We start from the raw sequence: 18311 nt of genomic DNA, 5'->3' as shown, positions 1-18311 counted from the left end.
GCTTCTGGCCCATGTGAGTGTGTTGGTGCTGTAGCAGATTTGAACTGTCTACAAAACTTGGTGCAACTGGGGCACTTAAAGGGCTTCTCACCCACGTGCTAGCACTGGTGCTGCAACAGGTTGGAGCTAAGGCAGAAGCTCTTGCTGCAGTCCCCACAGTGGCAGGGCTTCCCACCTGTGTGTGTGCTGGCTGGATCAGGTTGGAGCTAACACTGAAAGTCTTACCACACTCAGCACAGGTGTAGGGCTGCTCACGTGTATGTACCGTTGGTCTTTAACCAGGTCTGAGCTGTGGCCAAGAGCCTCCCTGCACTCCAGGCACTTGTGGGGCTGGAGGCCTGAGTGGGAGCCAGGGTGTTGGATGAGAGTGGAGCTGAGGCTGAAGCAACTGCCACACTCAGGGCAGGCGTATGGTTTCTCTCCAGCGTGTACCTGGTGCTTAAGCAAATTTGAGCCACATCGGGCGCTTTTGCCATACTCTGGATAATGATATAGAACCTGAAGTCAGTTTGCTCACCCATCACGCAGCAAGCCAATCTCTGACACCAAGTGTAGTAGAACAAAGTAGGAATTTTATTGCCGAGCGCTGAGCAAGGAAAACCGCCAGCTAACGCTGCAATCCCGAACTTCTCAAAAAGCTACCAGCAAGGGTTTCTTATTGGGGTTTTAGGTAGGTGAGGGGGAGCATGTGGCTAATGTTTACAATTGGTCATTCTAGCTTCTCAATGCTCCTGCCAGATGCTTAGCCAGGCAGGCGCTGACAGCAAGCTACTCTCTTATCAGTGGTCCTTCTGCTGTTCTGTAAGGCAAGCTCAGAAACTTTGGTTTCTTTGTTTTCCATCTTAACCTTGCGGGTACAAAATACAGTTTCACTCTAATCCGGGGAAATTTTAACCTCCTCATCTTCCGTTTCACCAGCAATAGGGCTTGTCACCCGCGTGGCTGCTTTGGTGGTGAATGAGGTCAGGGAAGTAGGCTGCAGTCAGTCCGCACTCCCGGCACTCGAGGGCTTTGGGAATTGCAGAACAGTTGATTCTGGCAGGAGATTCTTCCTCCCCAGGGCCAGAGCCTGAGCTACATAGCTATTGCAGGCCTAGCAACATTTCCCGGTCGGCTGGCTGCCCCGGCCACACCAGGAAGGGCCGCTCAGGTGGAACAACTCCACAATCGAGGGCAGACCTCGGGGATCCCTGGGATCCTGACGTCCAGTTCCCCCACGGCTCCGCCCGGTCTGAGCACTCCCGCGCTGGCGCCGCCAACTCAATCGCGGTGAAGTGCGCCTGGTTTCCTAGACGCCAGCCACTTAGCTGACAAGCCGAGGGACAGCAGGAGACACTCGGGACCCAAGCATCCAGCACCGGAAACGGAAATATCCACTAGCCCGTGCCCCTCTAGGAAGTGGCAGCGAACAGTCTCGGTAGGTTTAACCCTCTCATTCACCTGGCCAGCAGGAGCTCCCTATCTGCGGCTATTGTCAGGAACTTGATACTTTCGACCTGGCTCCGGGTTCTGAGTCCGTCAGCGCGGTCTTCGGTGACCTGGCCACCGCTGGGGGACGGCGAAGCGAGCCTGAAGGAAAAGGCGGTCGCTGCCGAGGACACGCTGGGGACAGAGTACCCAAGTTACCCGGAGCAGCACGGTACTGAGACTTCATGGTCGGATGTCTGTGTTCTCCAAAGGCACGAGCCCATTCCGAGTACCCTGGGAGTTTCTGACCCATCCTAAGCTAGGCGTGTTAGGCTTGGCGTGGACTATATATCCCAGCATGCTTCGCACGCGCCTCCTGGGCTCGCACAGCGATTAGATAACCACTACTCATGACGTGCTTTCTGCAACCATGCAAAAGTCGGAGCACCAGCATCGAGAACTACAACTTCCGACTTGCATAATAACTGCGGTGGCACCATTCAAAATGCGTCAGAGAGGAGGAGCCTGGCCACGCCCCTCTCTTCCAGTTCCGCTCCCCTGGATGAGCGGCGAGAAGTGGGGCGGAGCCTTAGGCCTGAGCCAAGATGGCGGCTGCGAAACCAACCCCTACGGACTCGCTCTCGTTCTGCCTCGCGCAGCTCACGGCGGCCGCTGGGGAGGGCGTAGGTGGGGGAAAGGACACAGCTACAAACGAGACACCCTTGGGCCGTGCGCTCTTAGCCCTCCGCACGCGCCACGTCAAGGCAGCGGGGGGAATCGAGCGCTTCCGGGCACGCGGCGGGCTCCGCCCCCTTCTCGCGCTGCTACGGCGAGCGGCTGCCGCGGGTCCCGCCCTATCCCAGGCCGGCCCCGGCTCCGCCCCCTCATCGGTCGAGTCAGCGGCTTCTGCTGCCCCCGCCCCCTCGTCGGGCCCTGCCCCCTCCGCTGCGTCGCCGTCGACGCCTTCGCCGCCAGCGCGCCTGCGCAAGACCCTGGACTTGGCGCTCAGCATCCTAGCCAACTGTTGTACGGAGGGGGCGTGCCGGGCTGAAGTGCGCAGACTCGGAGGCATTGGCCCTTTGGGTAAGTGCTCCGCCCTCATTTCCTAGAAGGATCCCACGCGCTGCTCGCTGCTTGTGTGGGCTTGGGCGGTGTCTTGAGTTCTTTGTGTCGTAGCCTGGGAGAACTTGTGCTTTATGACGGCACAGCGCCCCGCCACCTCTGGAGCCGTCACAACCTGTGACGTTGCTGTTTTCTTTATAGATTATTCCCGAGCCTTCCCAGATCAGATAATTAGTCATTTCTTGGGTATTGTTTGTCGGGCATCTCCCTCACAAAGGGTTATTTGGTGACTTTTAGATGACTCTTACCCGTGTGTCCGGTCCTGTGCAGGGCTCCCATTTGATGAGCTGGAGGTGAGAAGGTGTTCAGAAGTGAGAAGGTTCAGAAAGTGGGCCGTGCAGTCACACCCCTCTGAGGCTAGGAATCTTTGTAAAAACGGATAATAATAGCTACCTCGCAAAGTTGGAGTAGGGAGAAAATAAAATACAAATATAGGACGCAACCTAAGCAGGGACTGGGTACTTGGAATTATTTAAAACTAGCACCATAAGAACAAATCCTAACAAAAGATAGCAAGCTTTTCTGTTTACCAGCTAAAGTGGCGCCTCCTAGTGGCAACGTTGTGAACACAGTTTACACATCGTTGCCTGCCAGTTGTGAAGTTATGCCAGTTTTGACGAAATCTTAATCTTTTGGATAAAATCAAACATTAATGTATTTTTCATTTCCATAAAATGCCTCTGGACCGTAATGTTTTTGACAAAAGGCTTGGCACATTAGTAAGTCCTTAGTAAATTATAGGTTTTCTTATTAGTTTATAACCCCTATCATTCAGTCACCATTCTGCAATTTAAATCTCTCTTGAATCCATCCACTTATATCCCTTCTTCCATCATGTGCCCAGAGACTGGTACCCATGTGCTGAGCTGTGCTGGTAGCTGACTTGGTTCAAGCCCTTGTCCTTTCTCACCTGGACTATTGCAACAGCCTCCTTGCTGCTTCCCCTGCCTTATTCTTTTCCCCTATCATCCATGCTTTCCATAACTGCCAGATTGTATCACATCACTCCCATTCTTAAAACCCTGTGTGTCTCTCAGTGCCTTCACGTTCAAGTCCTGACCCCTTCACGTTCAAGCATTTGAGGCCCTTCATGAGGTCATAGCACAGACAATGGATCTCACCTCTGGGCCTTTTCAAAGGCTGCTACCAAACCTGAAATGCCCTGTAGTACCTCCGTCCACCATCCTTCTAGTAAATACCCACATATTTAGCCTTCCAGACCCAGCAAGCCTCTTCTGGAGGCCTTGCCTGACCCCCTCAGGCCACATTCTTGAGGTGATTAATGAGAGGGACAAGAAGGGTAGAATCCTCAAGAGGCCAAACTTCCTTGCAGTGACTATTCTTCAGTGTGTGAAGACAGACAGCATCCAGAACCGAACAGCTCGTGCTCTGGGGAACTTAGCCATGGAACCTGAGAGCTGTGGGGACATTCATTCTGCTGGTGAGAAGGCCATGAGGGTGAGGGTGGAGTTAGCTAGGTCTTGGGGTGGGGGCGGGGCTTGGGTGTGTGTCCTCACTCACTCTGTCTTCCCCTTCCCTCTCCAGGTGCTGTTCCCCTGCTCGTTGAGAGCCTGACAGCCTGCCAGGACTCCCAGTGCCTGCAGAGTGTGGTTCGCACCCTCCGCAACCTGGCAGACTCACCCCAGCACCGCCTGGCCCTGGCACAGCAGGGAGCAGTGCGCCCGCTGGCTGAGCTTCTGGCTGCTGCCCCAGACCCTGCGCTGACCTTGGCCCTAGTCCGTGCCCTCCTGGAGCTGAGTCGAGGCTGCTCCCGGGCCTGTGCTGAGCAGCTAAGTCTGGGTGGGGGACTAGGCCCACTGGTCAGCCTGGCCTCCCACCCCAAAAGGGCGGTACGGGAGGCAACTATCCTGATCCTTGCCAACCTGTGTGCCCAGGGCCTGGTACGGCCTGCACTGGGCAATGCTGGTGGTGTGGAAGTGCTACTGGGTGAGCTCCGGCGGCGCCGGGGCTCCACTGGGGCTAGCCCAGCCTCTCAGCAGCCCTTGGTGCGAGCTGTGTGTCTGCTGTGCCGGGAGGCCATCAACCGGGCCCGGCTGCGGGACGCTGGTGGTTTGGAGCTGCTGATGGGCCTGCTGCGGGACCCTCGTGCCAGCGCCTGGCACCCTCGTGTCGTGGCCGCCCTCGTGGGCTTCCTCTATGATACTGGGGCCCTAGGTCGGCTACAGGCTCTGGGACTTGTACCTCTCTTGGCTGGGCAGCTCTGTGGTGAGGCTGGTGATGAGGAAGAAGAGGGAAGAGAAGCTGCTTCCTGGGACTTTCCTGAGGAGCGGACCCCTGAGCGGGCAGAGGCGGGAAGCTTCCGAAGCCTCAGGTGCGTCCCCACCTGATGCTGTGGGCTGGGGTTTATGTCTGCGCCAGCCCTCTTCACTACCCTCACCCTCATTCTGTCTCAGTAAGACTTTGATTGGCTCTGACTCCTGATTTCTTGTTCTCCCCAGACCTGACCATCTTGTAGTCCCCATTAAACACACCTCCTCTCCCCTGGGTCTACCCCAGCACCTCTGAACTTTGAGACCCAGACAGGTTCACTGGAATGTGGTATGGGCACTAGTTATGATGGTATGCTCTGGAGTCTCAGTTCTTGTTCTGCTACCACCTACAAGCTGAGTCATCATGGGAAAGTTAATTAACTTCTCTGAGCTTCTTATTCCTTCTGTATAAAATGGAGGCTAATAATACATACCTACTCGATAGAGTCGTAAAGATTAAATGAGGGTACTTTACACCTCACCTTGGCACTAAGCAGTGCTCAATAAATGTCAGCCTTCCTGTGAACTCTCTGACTTCATCTCCTACCACTCTCCCTGGCGCCCACTATACTCTTGCACGTGGGCCTCCCAGCTAGTTTTTGAACATGACAGGTAGGTACCATCTCAGGGCCTCTTGGGTTGCTGTTCCTCTGCCTAGAGCGCTCTTCCTCCTGTGTGCCTTGATTAGATCTTACCTTCTTGGTGGAGGCCACCATTATTACCCTATTTAAAATGGCAAATCTCGCCTCTCCCAGCTCTCTTCTGTTCCCTTTTACTTTTCTCCTTAGTACCACTTCACCCCTCACTGACTCCACACTAGCATACCTTATGATTTCCTTATTGATTTTGTCTGTTTCCCCTCACCAGAGTATAAACTCTAGGAGGATGGAAATTTTTATTTTGTTCTTTGCTTCTCCTCAGCAACTAAAATGGGGGTTGGCACATAATAAGTTCAGTAATAGCTGAATGAGTTGGGGTTTTCCCCAACCTCTCTTTGCTCCCATCTCCCCTTCGGCCCACCTCCTCTCCCTGCCTTCAGTCATCTCCTTTTGCATGACCATTCTTTTGGCCCTGCTCCCTTGCTTTGGCTCTGGGTTCAGTCTCCTTTTTCTTCCCTCCCACAGGTCATGGCTGATCTCCGAGGGCTACGCTGCAGGCCCAGGAGACATCTCCCCTGACTGGTCCCCTGAGCGATGTCCACAGCCACCACCACCACCGGAAGCGGCTGAGCCAGCCAGCCCTGCCCCAGGCCCGACCTTGCTGCGGACACCTCGCACACTGCGCACACCAGGCCGCAGCCCTGCCGCTGCTGAGGAACCTTGGGGCCGTGAGGGGCCAGCGCTCCTGCTGCTGTCACGCTTCTCCCAGGCTCCTGACCCAAGTGGGGCACTGGTGACTGGTCCGGCCCTGTGTGGCCTGCTGGCTTATGTTACGGGTGCGCCGGGCCCACCGAGCCCTCGTGCACTGCGCATCCTGGCACGCCTCACATGCAACCCCGCCTGCCTTGAGGCCTTTGTGCGCAGCTATGGTGCAGCACTACTGCGCGCCTGGCTCGTGCTTGGCGTTGCCCCGGACGACTGGCCTGAGCTGGGTACCCGGCCTGATCGCAGCAGCCAGCATCGGGAGCTGGGTGTGTCCCCATGCCTCTCCACCCACATGCATGGCCCCATCCCATTCTCATGCCTCCAGTGGGCTCAGAACCTGGCCTTACAGCTTACTGCCACCCGTTCTCTCACTTCCCTCCCCGTCCCACCATCCAGGCAACCTCAGCCACTGGGGGGAGGAGGATAGGGATTCCCTTTTGTTCCACCATCCCAGCATGCAGAGTTCTGCTCCATCCCCTGCCCCAGAGTTGGGGTCCAGATACCCCCGACATCAAGCTTGGCCCCAACAACTTAGAATCATGCCTGTCTGCATTTCCTTACCCAATTGATTCTTGGTTCTGCATTTTCCTGACTACTTCCCCACTGGGCACACTGACTTGTAAACTCAGGCTCAGGTACCATGTCTTCCCCAAGACACCACCATTTCTAACACTGCTAGGGACTGCCCTGTTTTCTGTGCCCTGTTTCAGTCCTTCAAGGCCCAGACTCACTCCCTGACCATCCCAGTTCCTGTTCTTGCCCTTCACCTCCAGTTCCTAGCATCCACACTCCATCCCTCCAAGGGCCTGCAGTCATCACCTTCTTCCATACTGTGATTTCTTGCCCTGAGGTTTTACCCTCCTTCCTTTCAGGGGCCCAGAGGCCTGTCTTGCTCATCTAACCCCAGTCTTGGACACTAGCTCCCAACCTGACCTGTTATGCCCATCCCTGCAGGTGAGATGCTGCTGCAGAACCTGACCGTTCAGGCCGAATCGCCCTTTGGAGTGGGTGCCCTCACTCACCTGCTGCTCTCTGGGAGCCCTGAGGACCGTGTGGCCTGCGCACTGACCCTGCCCTTCATCTGTCGGTAAGGGGGATGTGGGTGTCTTGCAGGGGTCAGGGGAGCAAGGTTGCTGTTTCCTGGTCCTACCCTTTTCTACCTTCTCAAAGATTCTCTTTCTCCCCAAAGGAAGCCCTCTCTGTGGCGCCGGCTACTTCTGGACCAGGGCGGCCTCCGTCTCCTCCTCTCAGCACTAACTCGGCCAGCTCCGCATCCACTCTTTCTCTTCTTTGCTGCGGACTCCCTTTCCTGCCTCCAAGGCTTGGTATCCCCCACTGTGAGCCCAGCCCTCCCTCCTGCAGTCCCCTTAGACCTAGGCCCACCCTCCCCTTGCCTCTATGAACCTTTGCTGGGCCCAGCCCCCATCCCAGCCCCTGACCTACACTTCCTACTGGACTCAGGCCTACAGCTCCCTGCCCAGCGAGCTGCCTCAGCTACTGCCTCCCCTTTCTTCCGGGCGCTGCTAGCTGGCAGTTTTGCAGAAGCCCAGATGGACCTCGTCCCACTTCGAGGCCTGTCACCCAGCGCGGCCTGGCCTATCCTGCATCACTTGCATGGCTGCCGGGGCTGTGGAGCTGCCCTAGGGCCCATTCCCCCACCGGGCCAGCCCCTGCTAGGCTCAGGGGCTGAGGAGGCACTGGAGGCTGCTGGCCGTTTCCTGTTGCCTGGGCTGGAGGAGGAGCTGGAAGAGGCTGTGGGCCGTATCCACTTAGGACCCCAGGGTGGACCAGAGTCAGTGGGTGAAGTATTTCGCTTGGGCCGGCCCCGGCTGGCTGCCCACTGTGCCCGCTGGACGCTGGGGCCGGGGCAGTGCCCTCGGAAGAGGGCCCTGGCCCTAGTGGGGCTTGTGGAGGCAGCAGGTGAGGAGGCAGGGCCCCTGACTGAGGCTTTACTGGCTGTGGTGATGGGGGTTGAATTAGGAGCAAAGGTCCCACCCTAGGCTGTTGATGTTCACCGGGAGGGGACCCAAGGATGAGCTGGCTATGAAGGAGGCCTCCCTCAGAGTAGCATGAGAGAAGGCTGAACAGAAGGAGTCACCATCGAGGACCGATGAGAGGATGGAACTAGACTCCAGGATGATGGTCTGAAGACTCAGGAGTGAGAAGCCAAAGCCAGAGTCTGGGGCCATGAGATGGAGAACAGCCCAGGGCTCCAGGCACCTGGCCTGGGCCAGCCTTCTGGAGTTGGGATTAAAAACTTTGGAGTTGGATTGTGTGGTGTCTCTGCTTACTTTCCTGTGGAAGTCCCCTCACCCCTTCATCCATCAAGCAGGTCTTATCCAGGTCTCTGTGTCCCAATATAGGCCACCCTTGGCATGTAGGAGTTTAATAAGTAATTATGCAGTGCTTCCTGGAGACCCAGGGTAGAGTAGAGTTCTCAGGCTTCTCCCTAGGATGTGGTTTTGGGCCCCAGGGGAAGCCTGCTTCCTGCCCACACAACTTCATTGCTCACACAGCCACCCCACTGGACACATAGACCTTGGTCAGGGCTGAAAGAATGTGCTGAGAGGATGCTATGAGTGTGGAGATGTATGTCCAGGGCCTTGGCATTACTGTTTTCTGAGTGCCCTTCACCCATCTTGGGCCTTCAGTCTCTGGTTCACTTTTCATCTCTTGGGACCAAGTGTCCTGCTGTTTTCCTGAGGGAAGACCTGCTGTGTTCCTAGAGTCCCTGAGGCCCATCTTAGTTCTGCCCAGACAGAGCGAAGGCCCTGGGCTGGCATTCAGGTGAAGGAAGGGCTCATCTTGCTTTGGTCTCCAAGGCAGGGTCTCTATCACCTGGCTCCCAGATCACTGACCACTCAGGTGGCAGGCTGACTTTGAGGAGAGTGCCTAGACTGGGCCTGCCAGTTAGCTTCTAGGGTGCTAATGTTGACACTTGTCTCTGTGCCTCTGTGAGTCCAGGTCTCTGTTCTTAGGTTGTGTATTAGAACCACCTAGAGAGCTTTTAAAAAATAAACTGATGCCTGGGCCCTTTCTGATTGAAGTGAACTGAGGGGAAGGTACCCTGCATCAGTGTTTTTAAAAAGCTCTCCAGATTGTTCTGATTTGCTGCTGGGTTGAGACCCTCATTCCAGTACTCATATCTGGACTCAGGTCTGGGTTGAGACTCAGTCCAGTGGCTGCAGCACTATGGTGTCTGTCCATACCTATCTCTAGAGTATCTTGTTTCTACCTTGATTTCTCAGTGTCTCAGCCCAGGGCAGGCCTCTTGTTCCTCTGTGATTGGAGTCTGTGTCTTGCTTCCTTCCCTGTGTTCATCAGTATCTTGAGACAATGCTCTTTTCGAATGGGTCTGGGTTGCCTTACTGTTGAGGAAGGGTTTTGTCTTGAAGGCTGGCTGGGGTCTGGCTGCCTGGGAGTGTTTTCTGAGCCTGCACAGGGCTTGGGCCTGGGTTTCGGTTTATCTGTGTCTGTATGTCTGTTTCCAAGTCCTGGAGAGAACGTCCTGGCTTAGAGTCTGTGGGAGGGTTCATTGTGTCCGTCTCCATCTCAGAGATTCTTTAGTATTGTGTTTTTTGGGATCTCTGTTCATGTACTTGTCTGTCAGGGTCTTTAAGGAAAGTTCTCTGAACCTGGGGTCTGACTGATCTTTAGAACATCACTCCTGCCTCCAACCCAAAAATTCTGCCTGGGGCAAGTCTCTCAGGATGGGCCTGGGTGGGAGGAGGGCTCTGTCTAGAACTCAGGGTGCTAGATTTGGGAGGTGTCTGCTTGGGGGCCTCAGTCTGTGTCTAAGAGTCTCACTGGGCAGAGGATCCTGGGCTTAGTCTGGAAGAGCCACTTCTCTGGCTGGCTCGGGCTGCCTGGGGCTCCCTGCAGCTGAAGCCAGGGCTGGGGTGTGGCCGCCTCCGCGGCAGGCAGGCAGGCTGGGCCGTGGCCTTCCCTCCTTACACGCCCCCACCCCGGGTTCTCCCGTTCTTTGCTCCCCCCGCACCCCCCCCCCCCCCAGCCCCATCCCAGCGGGTCCCGGCTTCCTTACATGGTCACGGCCAGGCCTCCAGCTCCCGGACGTCCCCCGCCCCCCGCCCCCACCGGACACGGCCCCCGCCCTGCTCTGCTCGCCCCACGCGATCCGCCCGCGCCCCGCCATGGAGGACCTGGGTGAGTGGGGCCCGGGTCCCCTTGTCCCCAGCCCCTCATCACCGCCTGCCAACTCCCTTCCCCATCCTGGAGCCCCCTCGCACTCCCCATCCCTGCCTCCTGTCTCCTTGCTTCTCTGCCCGCGCCTCCTTTTCGACTCCACGTCCCCCTTCCTGCCTCTCCCTTCCTGCCTTTCCCGGGCCGGCCGCTCCCTCCCTTCTTCCCTCACTCCGCTCCTCCGTCACTGGCTGCGGACGGGATGGGCAGGGAGATGCAGTGCCTGTGGGCTCCTGGGCTCATCCGCTCTGGGAAGGGAGGGGTTAAAGGGGTCTTGGGTTCAGGGACTGGAAAAGTAGACGGGAAGGGAGAATGTGACATCAAGTTCTGAAGAAGAAAACAGGCCTGCCCCAGAGTTTTGGGAAGGAGTTAAGGGCCCCTAAGTATGGTAGGGGTCAGGTCTTTGGGGCAGAAAGGGAATAATAGGTGGGGAGGGCCAAGATGCTGGGGAGTTAAGGGTTCCACCATGGTGCTGAGACATGAGGAGTAAAGGGGTAGGGAGTTCTAGGTTCTGGAAGGGACAGGGTTCAACGGATCCAGATCTGGGGACGGGGCGGGTGTCTTCCGGCAGGAAGGAGGACCCACTCATCACATCTTCCCTGTGTGTTGGGACTGGGGCTAGAAGGCTGAGCCTCCATGGGACAGAAGGTGTTCCAGCACCCTGCAGTAGGGGGTGCTGCTCAGTAGGGGTAACGGGCACCGGTACTGTGAAGAATAAGCCAATCAGAAAGCAGGTCCCAGAAGACTCACCAATAAGGTGCATAGGGTGGGACCAAGTGTGGCCTGGAGGTGGGCCAGGACTGTGCCGGCCTATTTAGGTTGGGTGCCAGGCATACAGCCAATTGAGCAATTTGGGGTAGAGCCAAATTTGGCTGGAGTAAAGAGAATTTTGACTGCATTAGGGAAGATTCCGGGAATAAAAGAAAGAGGAGGCTGAGGTGAGCCATTTGGGATGTTCTGTTCATAAATATTGGTTGCTGCCCTTCCACTTCTCCGACTTGGTCAGGCCTTGTGTTTCCTTCTGATTCTTGACCTCTACTTTTAATTCTGGCTTTGGTCCTCCTCAGATACACCCACTTGGAACCCTTAGCCTTTGATCTCTTAAGGCTCTGTATCTGCCCTAACCTTGACCTCTCAACCTCTCATCCTGACGGCCTCTCCCTGCAGATGCCCTGCTCTCTGACCTGGAGACTACCACCTCACACATGCCAAGGTCAGGAGCTCCAAAAGAGCGGCCCCCAGAGCCCCTCAAGTCTCCCTTGCCCTATGGCCACCAGCCACAGGTGAGATCAGATGCTGAGGGCAGGGGCAACCATGAGGGCCAGGCTGGGCCAGGGCTAGGGAGATCTGGGCCTGAGTGGGGCAAAGTACAGGCCTATCATCCCACACACGTGTCCTTCTCTCTGTAGATGGGGTCTGGAGAGTCTTCAGGAGCCTCTGGAGACAAGGACCATCTGTACAGGTGAGGGGCCTGGGAAGTGGGGATGGGAAAGCCAACTGAAACTCAGAGGAGGCTTGGATTCCCCACCCCTGAACCCAGGCTCCTACCCTGTTTCCCAGTACGGTATGCAAGCCTCGGTCCCCGAAGCCTGCAGCCCCTGCGGCCCCTCCGTTCTCCTCTTCCAGCGGTGTCTTGGGCACAGGGCTCTGTGAGCTAGACCGACTGCTTCAGGAACTTAATGCTACTCAGTTCAACATCACAGGTACCAGGGTTACTGACACGGGCCCTGATGGGATGGGGGCAGGGCAAGGCAGGGCAGAGACTAAGGGCTATAGACTTCGCAGAGTAGCAGCTAAAGGGACACAAGCCTTAACTGGGGGGGGGGGGGGGGGGGGGGGGGGGGGGCGGGGTAGAGCCTGGCCTCACATCCAGTGCCCTTCTCTCCTCTCTGCAGATGAAATAATGTCTCAGTTCCCATCTAGCAAGGAGGCTGCAGAGGAGCAGAAGGAGGACCAATCTGATGACAAGAAAAGGCCCAGCCTGTGAGTTTAGTATAGTGGCAGCACTGGGAGAGAGGCGATCAGTCTTGGATGCCTGAGTTACTGGAGGGAGTATTACTCTAGGAGGCTCTGAGCTGACACGAGTTTTATTCTTCACAGCCCTCCCAGCCCATCCCCTCTTCTCCCAAAGGCTTCGGCTACCTCGGCCACTCTGGAGCTGGATAGACTGATGGCCTCACTCTCTGACTTCCGGGTCCAGAACCACGTGAGTCAAGTCAGGCAGGGGGGTGGGCCAGTGTGGATTTGTGGCTTCCCAATCCATCTTAGACCCTTCCACCTCTGCTGCCTTGCTGATTCAACTCTCATGTCCTCCCTGCTGCAGCTTTCAGCCTCTGGGCCAACCCAGCCAACAGTGCCAAGCTCCGTGAATGAGGGCTCCCAATCCCCACCAGGGCCAACTAGCAAGGGCAGCCTAGACACCATGCTGGGGCTGCTGCAGTCGGACCTCAGCCGCCGTGGCGTTCCCACCCAGGCCAAGGGCCTCTGTGGCTCCTGCAATAAACCCATTGCTGGGCAAGTAAGTGGAGCCCTGAGAGTAGGGAGGTAGAGACTCATGGACCCATCTTTATTGAAAGCTAGCCTTTGTGCTGTTCCCTTTTAATAAATAACTCTGGGAAGAGGGTATTATTGTTATTTATAGTTTATGGATGGGGAAACTGAAGTTCTGAGTTACACAGCAATAAGTAGCAGGGTGAGAATTCCAACCCAGTTCCCATTTATTGCGGTCTTACTGTGTGCAGGCACTGTGCTAGCTCCTTTACAAACCCCCATCTCATTTAATCTTCACAAAAGCCTCACTGGCGCTGCCCACCATCTCTCAGGCACCCACACAGACCATTTCTCCTCCACCAGAGTCTGGTCTGGGAGCTCTGGCTTTTGGCTTATTGACTAAGCAGATGTTATTGACAACAGGCATGCTCAGTGGTTGATCTAGATCCTCTTGCTAGATAAAGTGCCTGCTCCTATCCCAGAATTTCCAAGCTCATCAAAGCAGAGTGGCCTTATGACTTTTGTGGGCTATAGGTACTTTTGCCTTCATGGATCCCTTCCTCCATTATAAAAAAATACTAAAAATTGTGAATTATGACTGTATTGGTGTAAAGATGAATATATTATTAAATAGTAAATCATTTTCTTCTAGCTCATTTTTTCCTTCTGATTTTAAAAGAAATTACATTTTCCTGGGTTCCTAAAAGTATTGTGGGCCTTAGGCACTTATACACTGACTTGATTATTAGATTCTTCATCCTGATCTCTCAGAGAGATAAGACTTGGGTAGGGAGGTGGGAGAAATGGGTAAAGAGGGTCAAAAGGTAAAAAGAAAAAAAAAAGACTTGAAATGTGCCTTGTAAACCTTAGGTCACTGGGCACATGGCAGCTTGAGGGCCACTCTGACCCTGGGCCTCACTCCAAACTCGCAGGTGGTGACGGCGCTGGGCCGCGCTTGGCACCCTGAGCACTTCGTTTGCGGTGGCTGTTCCCTGGCCCTGGGAGGCAGCAGCTTCTTCGAGAAGGATGGAGCCCCCTTCTGCCCCGAGTGCTACTTTGAGCGCTTCTCCCCACGATGTGGCCTCTGCAATCAACCCATCAGACACGTGAGCCCTGCCGGCCCACAAGCCCCACCTCTGTCTCACTGTGGGATGGGCCTCATCCACTCACAGCCCCCCATCCCTCCCCAGCCCTGCCCCTTGGCCTCTCCGTGGCCTTTTGGACTCCACCTCTCCCTTTTACTCCCAGGTTCCTTGTGAGATCTCCAGGGCCTTAAACTCATACTTCAACCCACTCACCTAGGTTCAGGGAGGGAGAGGGAGGGAAGAAGCGATGGAGGGCCACACTGAGTGTCTCCTTTCGTTCTCCATAGAAGATGGTTACTGCCTTGGGCACTCACTGGCACCCGGAGCACTTCTGCTGCGTCAGTTGCGGGGAGCCCTTCGGAGATGAGGGTGAGAGCTTGAAAGCCGCCAGTCTACTCGACATCCCGCCCCGTCCCCTTTGGCCCAGCCCTCTACGACCTCCGAAGCCCTCTGGGCCGGGAATTTTCTCCTGCTTTCTTCTGGCCCCACCCTCTCCCTGTCATGGGTTCCTATCCCATCCCCTCCCGCTCTGCCCCTACTCCAGGCACTGTCCCTCACTACCTACTGCTCACGCTGACTGCCCCTCCTCTGGCCCCACAGTCTCAGCTCTTGTAGGTCCTCGGTGGGACCTCGCACTCTTTTCTTTCCGCCCACTCGGTTCCCGCCTCTAGGTTTTCACGAGCGCGAGGGCCGCCCCTACTGCCGCCGGGACTTCCTGCAGCTGTTCGCCCCGCGCTGCCAGGGCTGCCAGAGCCCCATTCTGGATAACTACATCTCGGCTCTCAGCGCGCTCTGGCACCCAGACTGTTTCGTCTGCAGGGTGCGCTGCGGTGGGGGCGGAGCCTGGGAGGGGTGGGCCAACGGGGGGCGGAAGTAGGAGGCTGGGGCGGGGCGATTATTCAGGGTAGGGGGCTCCTGGAGGCGAGGCTTCGCGTCTGGGTGGGGTTGCGGGGGGTCACAGTGGGCTATTCAGCTCGTAAAGTTAGTTATCTGGTCCGGGGTTTGGCCGCTGACCCATCCTTTCGCGGCCGACCTTCCCCAGGAATGCTTTGCGCCCTTCTCGGGAGGCAGCTTTTTCGAGCACGAGGGCCGCCCGCTGTGCGAGAACCATTTCCACGCGCGGCGCGGTTCGCTGTGCGCCACGTGTGGCCTCCCGGTGACCGGCCGTTGCGTGTCGGCCCTGGGCCGCCGCTTCCACCCGGACCACTTCACCTGCACCTTTTGCCTGCGCCCGCTCACCAAGGGCTCCTTCCAGGAGCGCGCCGGCAAGCCCTACTGCCAGCCCTGCTTCCTCAAGCTCTTCGGCTGACCACGCCCCTTTGGGAGACCAAGGCCCCAAAGGCCCCGCCCTTCCCGAAAAGACCCTGTTCTCCAGACCCCGAGGCCTTGCTCTTTGAGCTTGGGATTCTCTCCGACCGGGCTGTTTAAGGCCCTACCCACTGGAGAGACCCGCCCCTAAGGTACGGTACTATACGGTCTCCGTGGGAAACTTCAGAAAAGGCCAGGCCAATCCCAAGGCCACATGCCCCCAAAGTGGGTCGTAGTCTGACGAGCGATGCCGCCTGAGCTCTTCACTTTATTCCCCCTGTTGAGGGAGCCTCCCTACTGGAGGAGGACCCTTGCAATTCCGACCAATCAGAGGCCAGGCCAGGACGTCCCTCTCTCCACTCCCTCACTGTTCTTTGCACTTTTTTCTACCTACATAAAATACATTCCACGTCACACTGGTGCTGTGTCTTTGACTGTGCGAGTCAGCCTTGCGTCGGGACGCCCTGCTCCTTGTGCTGGCTCTGGCCTTGGTGGGATCTGGGCCACCACTGTGTGGCCAGAACCGGACCTGCAGCCTCAGCCCTTGCAGGATGTCCTTCACATATCAGATGAGCCTGAGGTTGGAAAGGGCAGCGACCTGCACAGGGTTGTACAGATAGTGGGGAGCCAGGACAGGAGCTCAAGCTGGGCCCCTCTGAACCTTCTTGTCCCCAGTCCCCTCACTTTGCATCTGGGCACTAAGGCACAGCTTCCTTCTTACTAGTATTGACTCATAACATCTCCCCTAGGCAGAGGATGACACTCGGGGTGGTCAAGGGAGTGAGTGAGGGAAGCACTGGGGCTGTAGGAGCCAGAAAGAGGCTTCTAACTTAGATTGGGAGTCAAGGAAGCCTTTCTGGAGGATGTGACACCTGAGCTAAGCCCTAGCAGAGAAGGGTGGGACCAGGAGGTTTTAGGTGTGGAGAAATTCAGGCTCCATGTGAATCCACAAGCCCCAGGGGCCTTTCTGAGTCCCAGAACATTCACCTTGGACTGTGCAGTTCCCTAGGGAGGGGACCTGGATTCCTGGATCCAAAACATATGGGCTCTTGAGGCTGGAAATGATGGAACCTCAGAGGCCCTTCCAGCCTGAGGAGGAGCTGGCAGCCAAGGAGAGCATAAGTGGGCAAGAGACAAAGGTGAGGTGTTCTCTGCCCTTGCCTCAGGCTGACCCCCGGATCCTTTCCTCTCTGAGGCTCCTTCCCCTGGGTCTTCCCAGGCCTCCTGCTCTTCCCTTTCCTCATATTCTCCCTGGGCAATGCTGTCCATCCCCTTGCTTGTAACCACCTCCCTGTCTTGAGGATGCCCAAATTGGCCATCTCCAATCTTGGTTCATTCATTCACCAAGTGTTTCTTTCTCTTTTTTTTAAAGATTGGCACCTGAGCTAACAACTGTTGCCAATCTTTTTTTTTCTTTTTTCCTGCTTCTTCTCCCCAAATCCCCCCAGCACATAGTTGTATATTTTAGTTGTGGACCCTTCTAGTTGTGGCATGTGGGATGCTGCCTCACTGTGGCCTGATGAGCGGTGCCATGTCCGCACCCAGGATCCGAACCGGCGAAACCCTGGGCCGCCAAAGCGGAGCACGTGAACTTAACCACTCGGCCACGGGGCCAGCCCCCCACCAAGTGTTTCTTGAGCAGGCACTGTGGCAGGCTCCATGCCAGGTGCTGGGGAGACCATAGGGAACCAAGCAGACATGCTTCTTTCCCTCATGGAGCTGAAGACTAGTAGGGGAAACAGATGACGAAATGTGATGAAGTGACGTGTGATGAAGTAATGGCCTAGCTAAAGCTGGCTCTTCCCCTTTGTTTCCACCCACAACACCTCCCCTGTCTCTTCATAGCACTTATTAGTACTGCAAATGGGGGTTTATTTGTTGCTTGTTTATGTCTATTTCTGAAACTGGAATGCAAGCTCCGGAGTGCTAGTTTGTCCCATGACATGCTTGTTTTGCTGATCATTGTCTGTCCAGTGTCTAGAGTGGTGTCTAGCATGTGGCAGGTGCTTAATAAATGTTTGTTAATGAAGGAAGGAATGAGGAAGAAAGGAAAGACGGGAAGGCAAGAAGGAAAAAAATAGAGTTAATAAGTTAGAGAAGGTGAGGAAGGGGTTACTTTAACCACATAGTCAGAGAAGGCCTCTGGGAAAATGTAGTGTCTAAGCTGAGACTTGAAGGTAGAGAAAGAGCCAGCCAGGCAAAGAGCTTGAGGAAAGCATTCCAGGCAGAGGAAACAGCAAATACAAAGGCCAGGAAGTAGGAAAGAGCTTGGCATATTGGAAGAAAGGACAGAAGGCCAGTGTGGCAAGGGGGAGAATAGTGGGAGATAAGGTTGAAGAAGAAACAGGTGCCACATCATGAAGCGTTTTGTAGGCCATGGTGAGGGCATACAGATTTTATTATAAGTGCCTATAACCCTAATGTGTCCTCTGATACTTGCCCCGGGATTTCTCTCAGGCACTTCAAGTTTGTCACCCCCTGAAGCAGACACTGTGCATGCCCTGCCCATATATGCTTAGCCCACCTGGGAAATCTTGTGTAGACAGTTCCCAGACAGCCAGTCTCCCCAGCTGCTTCCTGAGTTTCTGAGGGTGGTATCTGGAGGAAGGAGTATGCCCCTGTACCCAGCAGGCCTGAAGTGGGTGGGAAAGGTTTTGTAACCTCCAACCAGTTAGAGACAGCAACTGGTGCATAAATACCCCAGCTTCCTTGCCCCTTGGAGGTCAGTTCTGAGGTGGGTTCTCCACAGTGTTTCAGAGGGTCCCCATGGGGATTGGGTTCCAGTTGTTCAGAGTGGTAACCTGTTAATCAACACACCCTTTATTGGCTTTTCTCCTTTCTTTGTCCCACTTCCCCCTTCCTTTATGGTCATTACTGGGATCACCTTCCCCAGTAAAACACTTATACCCCAATTCTCCTTAAACATGATTCATCATATTCTCCTAAGACACTGTTCTCTGTTCCCCATCTTGGACATGAATCCAATTGCCATAATCAGACATCCAAGTCTGGTGAATACTTCTAGAAAGGCAGAGGTCAGATATTCATCAACCTCCTCGCTCTTG

At 55.7% G+C, this 18311-nt stretch overlaps 2 protein-coding genes across 5 annotated transcripts; both read left to right on the top strand.

Moving 5' to 3' along the window:
* Positions 1-560: 560 nt before the first annotated feature.
* ARMC5 (armadillo repeat containing 5) lies at positions 561-8433 on the top strand. Of its 2 annotated transcripts, none has more exons than XM_001915369.5 (6): positions 561-2490; positions 3863-3970; positions 4075-4861; positions 5924-6429; positions 7118-7250; positions 7353-8433. In XM_001915369.5, the coding sequence occupies exons 1-6, from the start codon at positions 2013-2015 to the stop codon at positions 8161-8163; spliced, it is 2823 nt and encodes a 940-aa protein (XP_001915404.4). In that variant the 5' UTR covers positions 561-2012; the 3' UTR covers positions 8164-8433. The 2 variants fall into 2 exon arrangements, with proteins under 2 accessions (XP_001915404.4, XP_023511341.2); XM_023655573.2 differs by having other exon boundaries at positions 2489-2822.
* Positions 8434-9881: 1448 nt separating this feature from the next.
* On the top strand, positions 9882-15660 carry TGFB1I1 (transforming growth factor beta 1 induced transcript 1). Of its 3 annotated transcripts, none has more exons than XM_023655570.2 (11): positions 9882-10327; positions 11531-11646; positions 11773-11825; positions 11924-12066; positions 12259-12346; positions 12464-12569; positions 12687-12881; positions 13786-13959; positions 14226-14307; positions 14610-14758; positions 14981-15660. In XM_023655570.2, the coding sequence occupies exons 1-11, from the start codon at positions 10315-10317 to the stop codon at positions 15245-15247; spliced, it is 1386 nt and encodes a 461-aa protein (XP_023511338.1). In that variant the 5' UTR covers positions 9882-10314; the 3' UTR covers positions 15248-15660. The 3 variants fall into 3 exon arrangements, with proteins under 3 accessions (XP_023511338.1, XP_070087946.1, XP_023511339.1); XM_070231845.1 differs by having other exon boundaries at positions 10275-10327; positions 11431-11646; XM_023655571.2 differs by having other exon boundaries at positions 10317-11301.
* The last annotated feature ends 2651 nt before the right edge of the window (positions 15661-18311 follow it).

The sequence above is a fragment of the Equus caballus genome, chromosome 13, assembly GCF_041296265.1.
Source record: "Equus caballus isolate H_3958 breed thoroughbred chromosome 13, TB-T2T, whole genome shotgun sequence".
Lineage (NCBI taxonomy): Eukaryota > Metazoa > Chordata > Mammalia > Perissodactyla > Equidae > Equus > Equus caballus.
The sequence above is the reverse complement of the archived record's forward strand: the minus strand, read 5'-3'. Positions and strand labels throughout refer to the sequence as shown.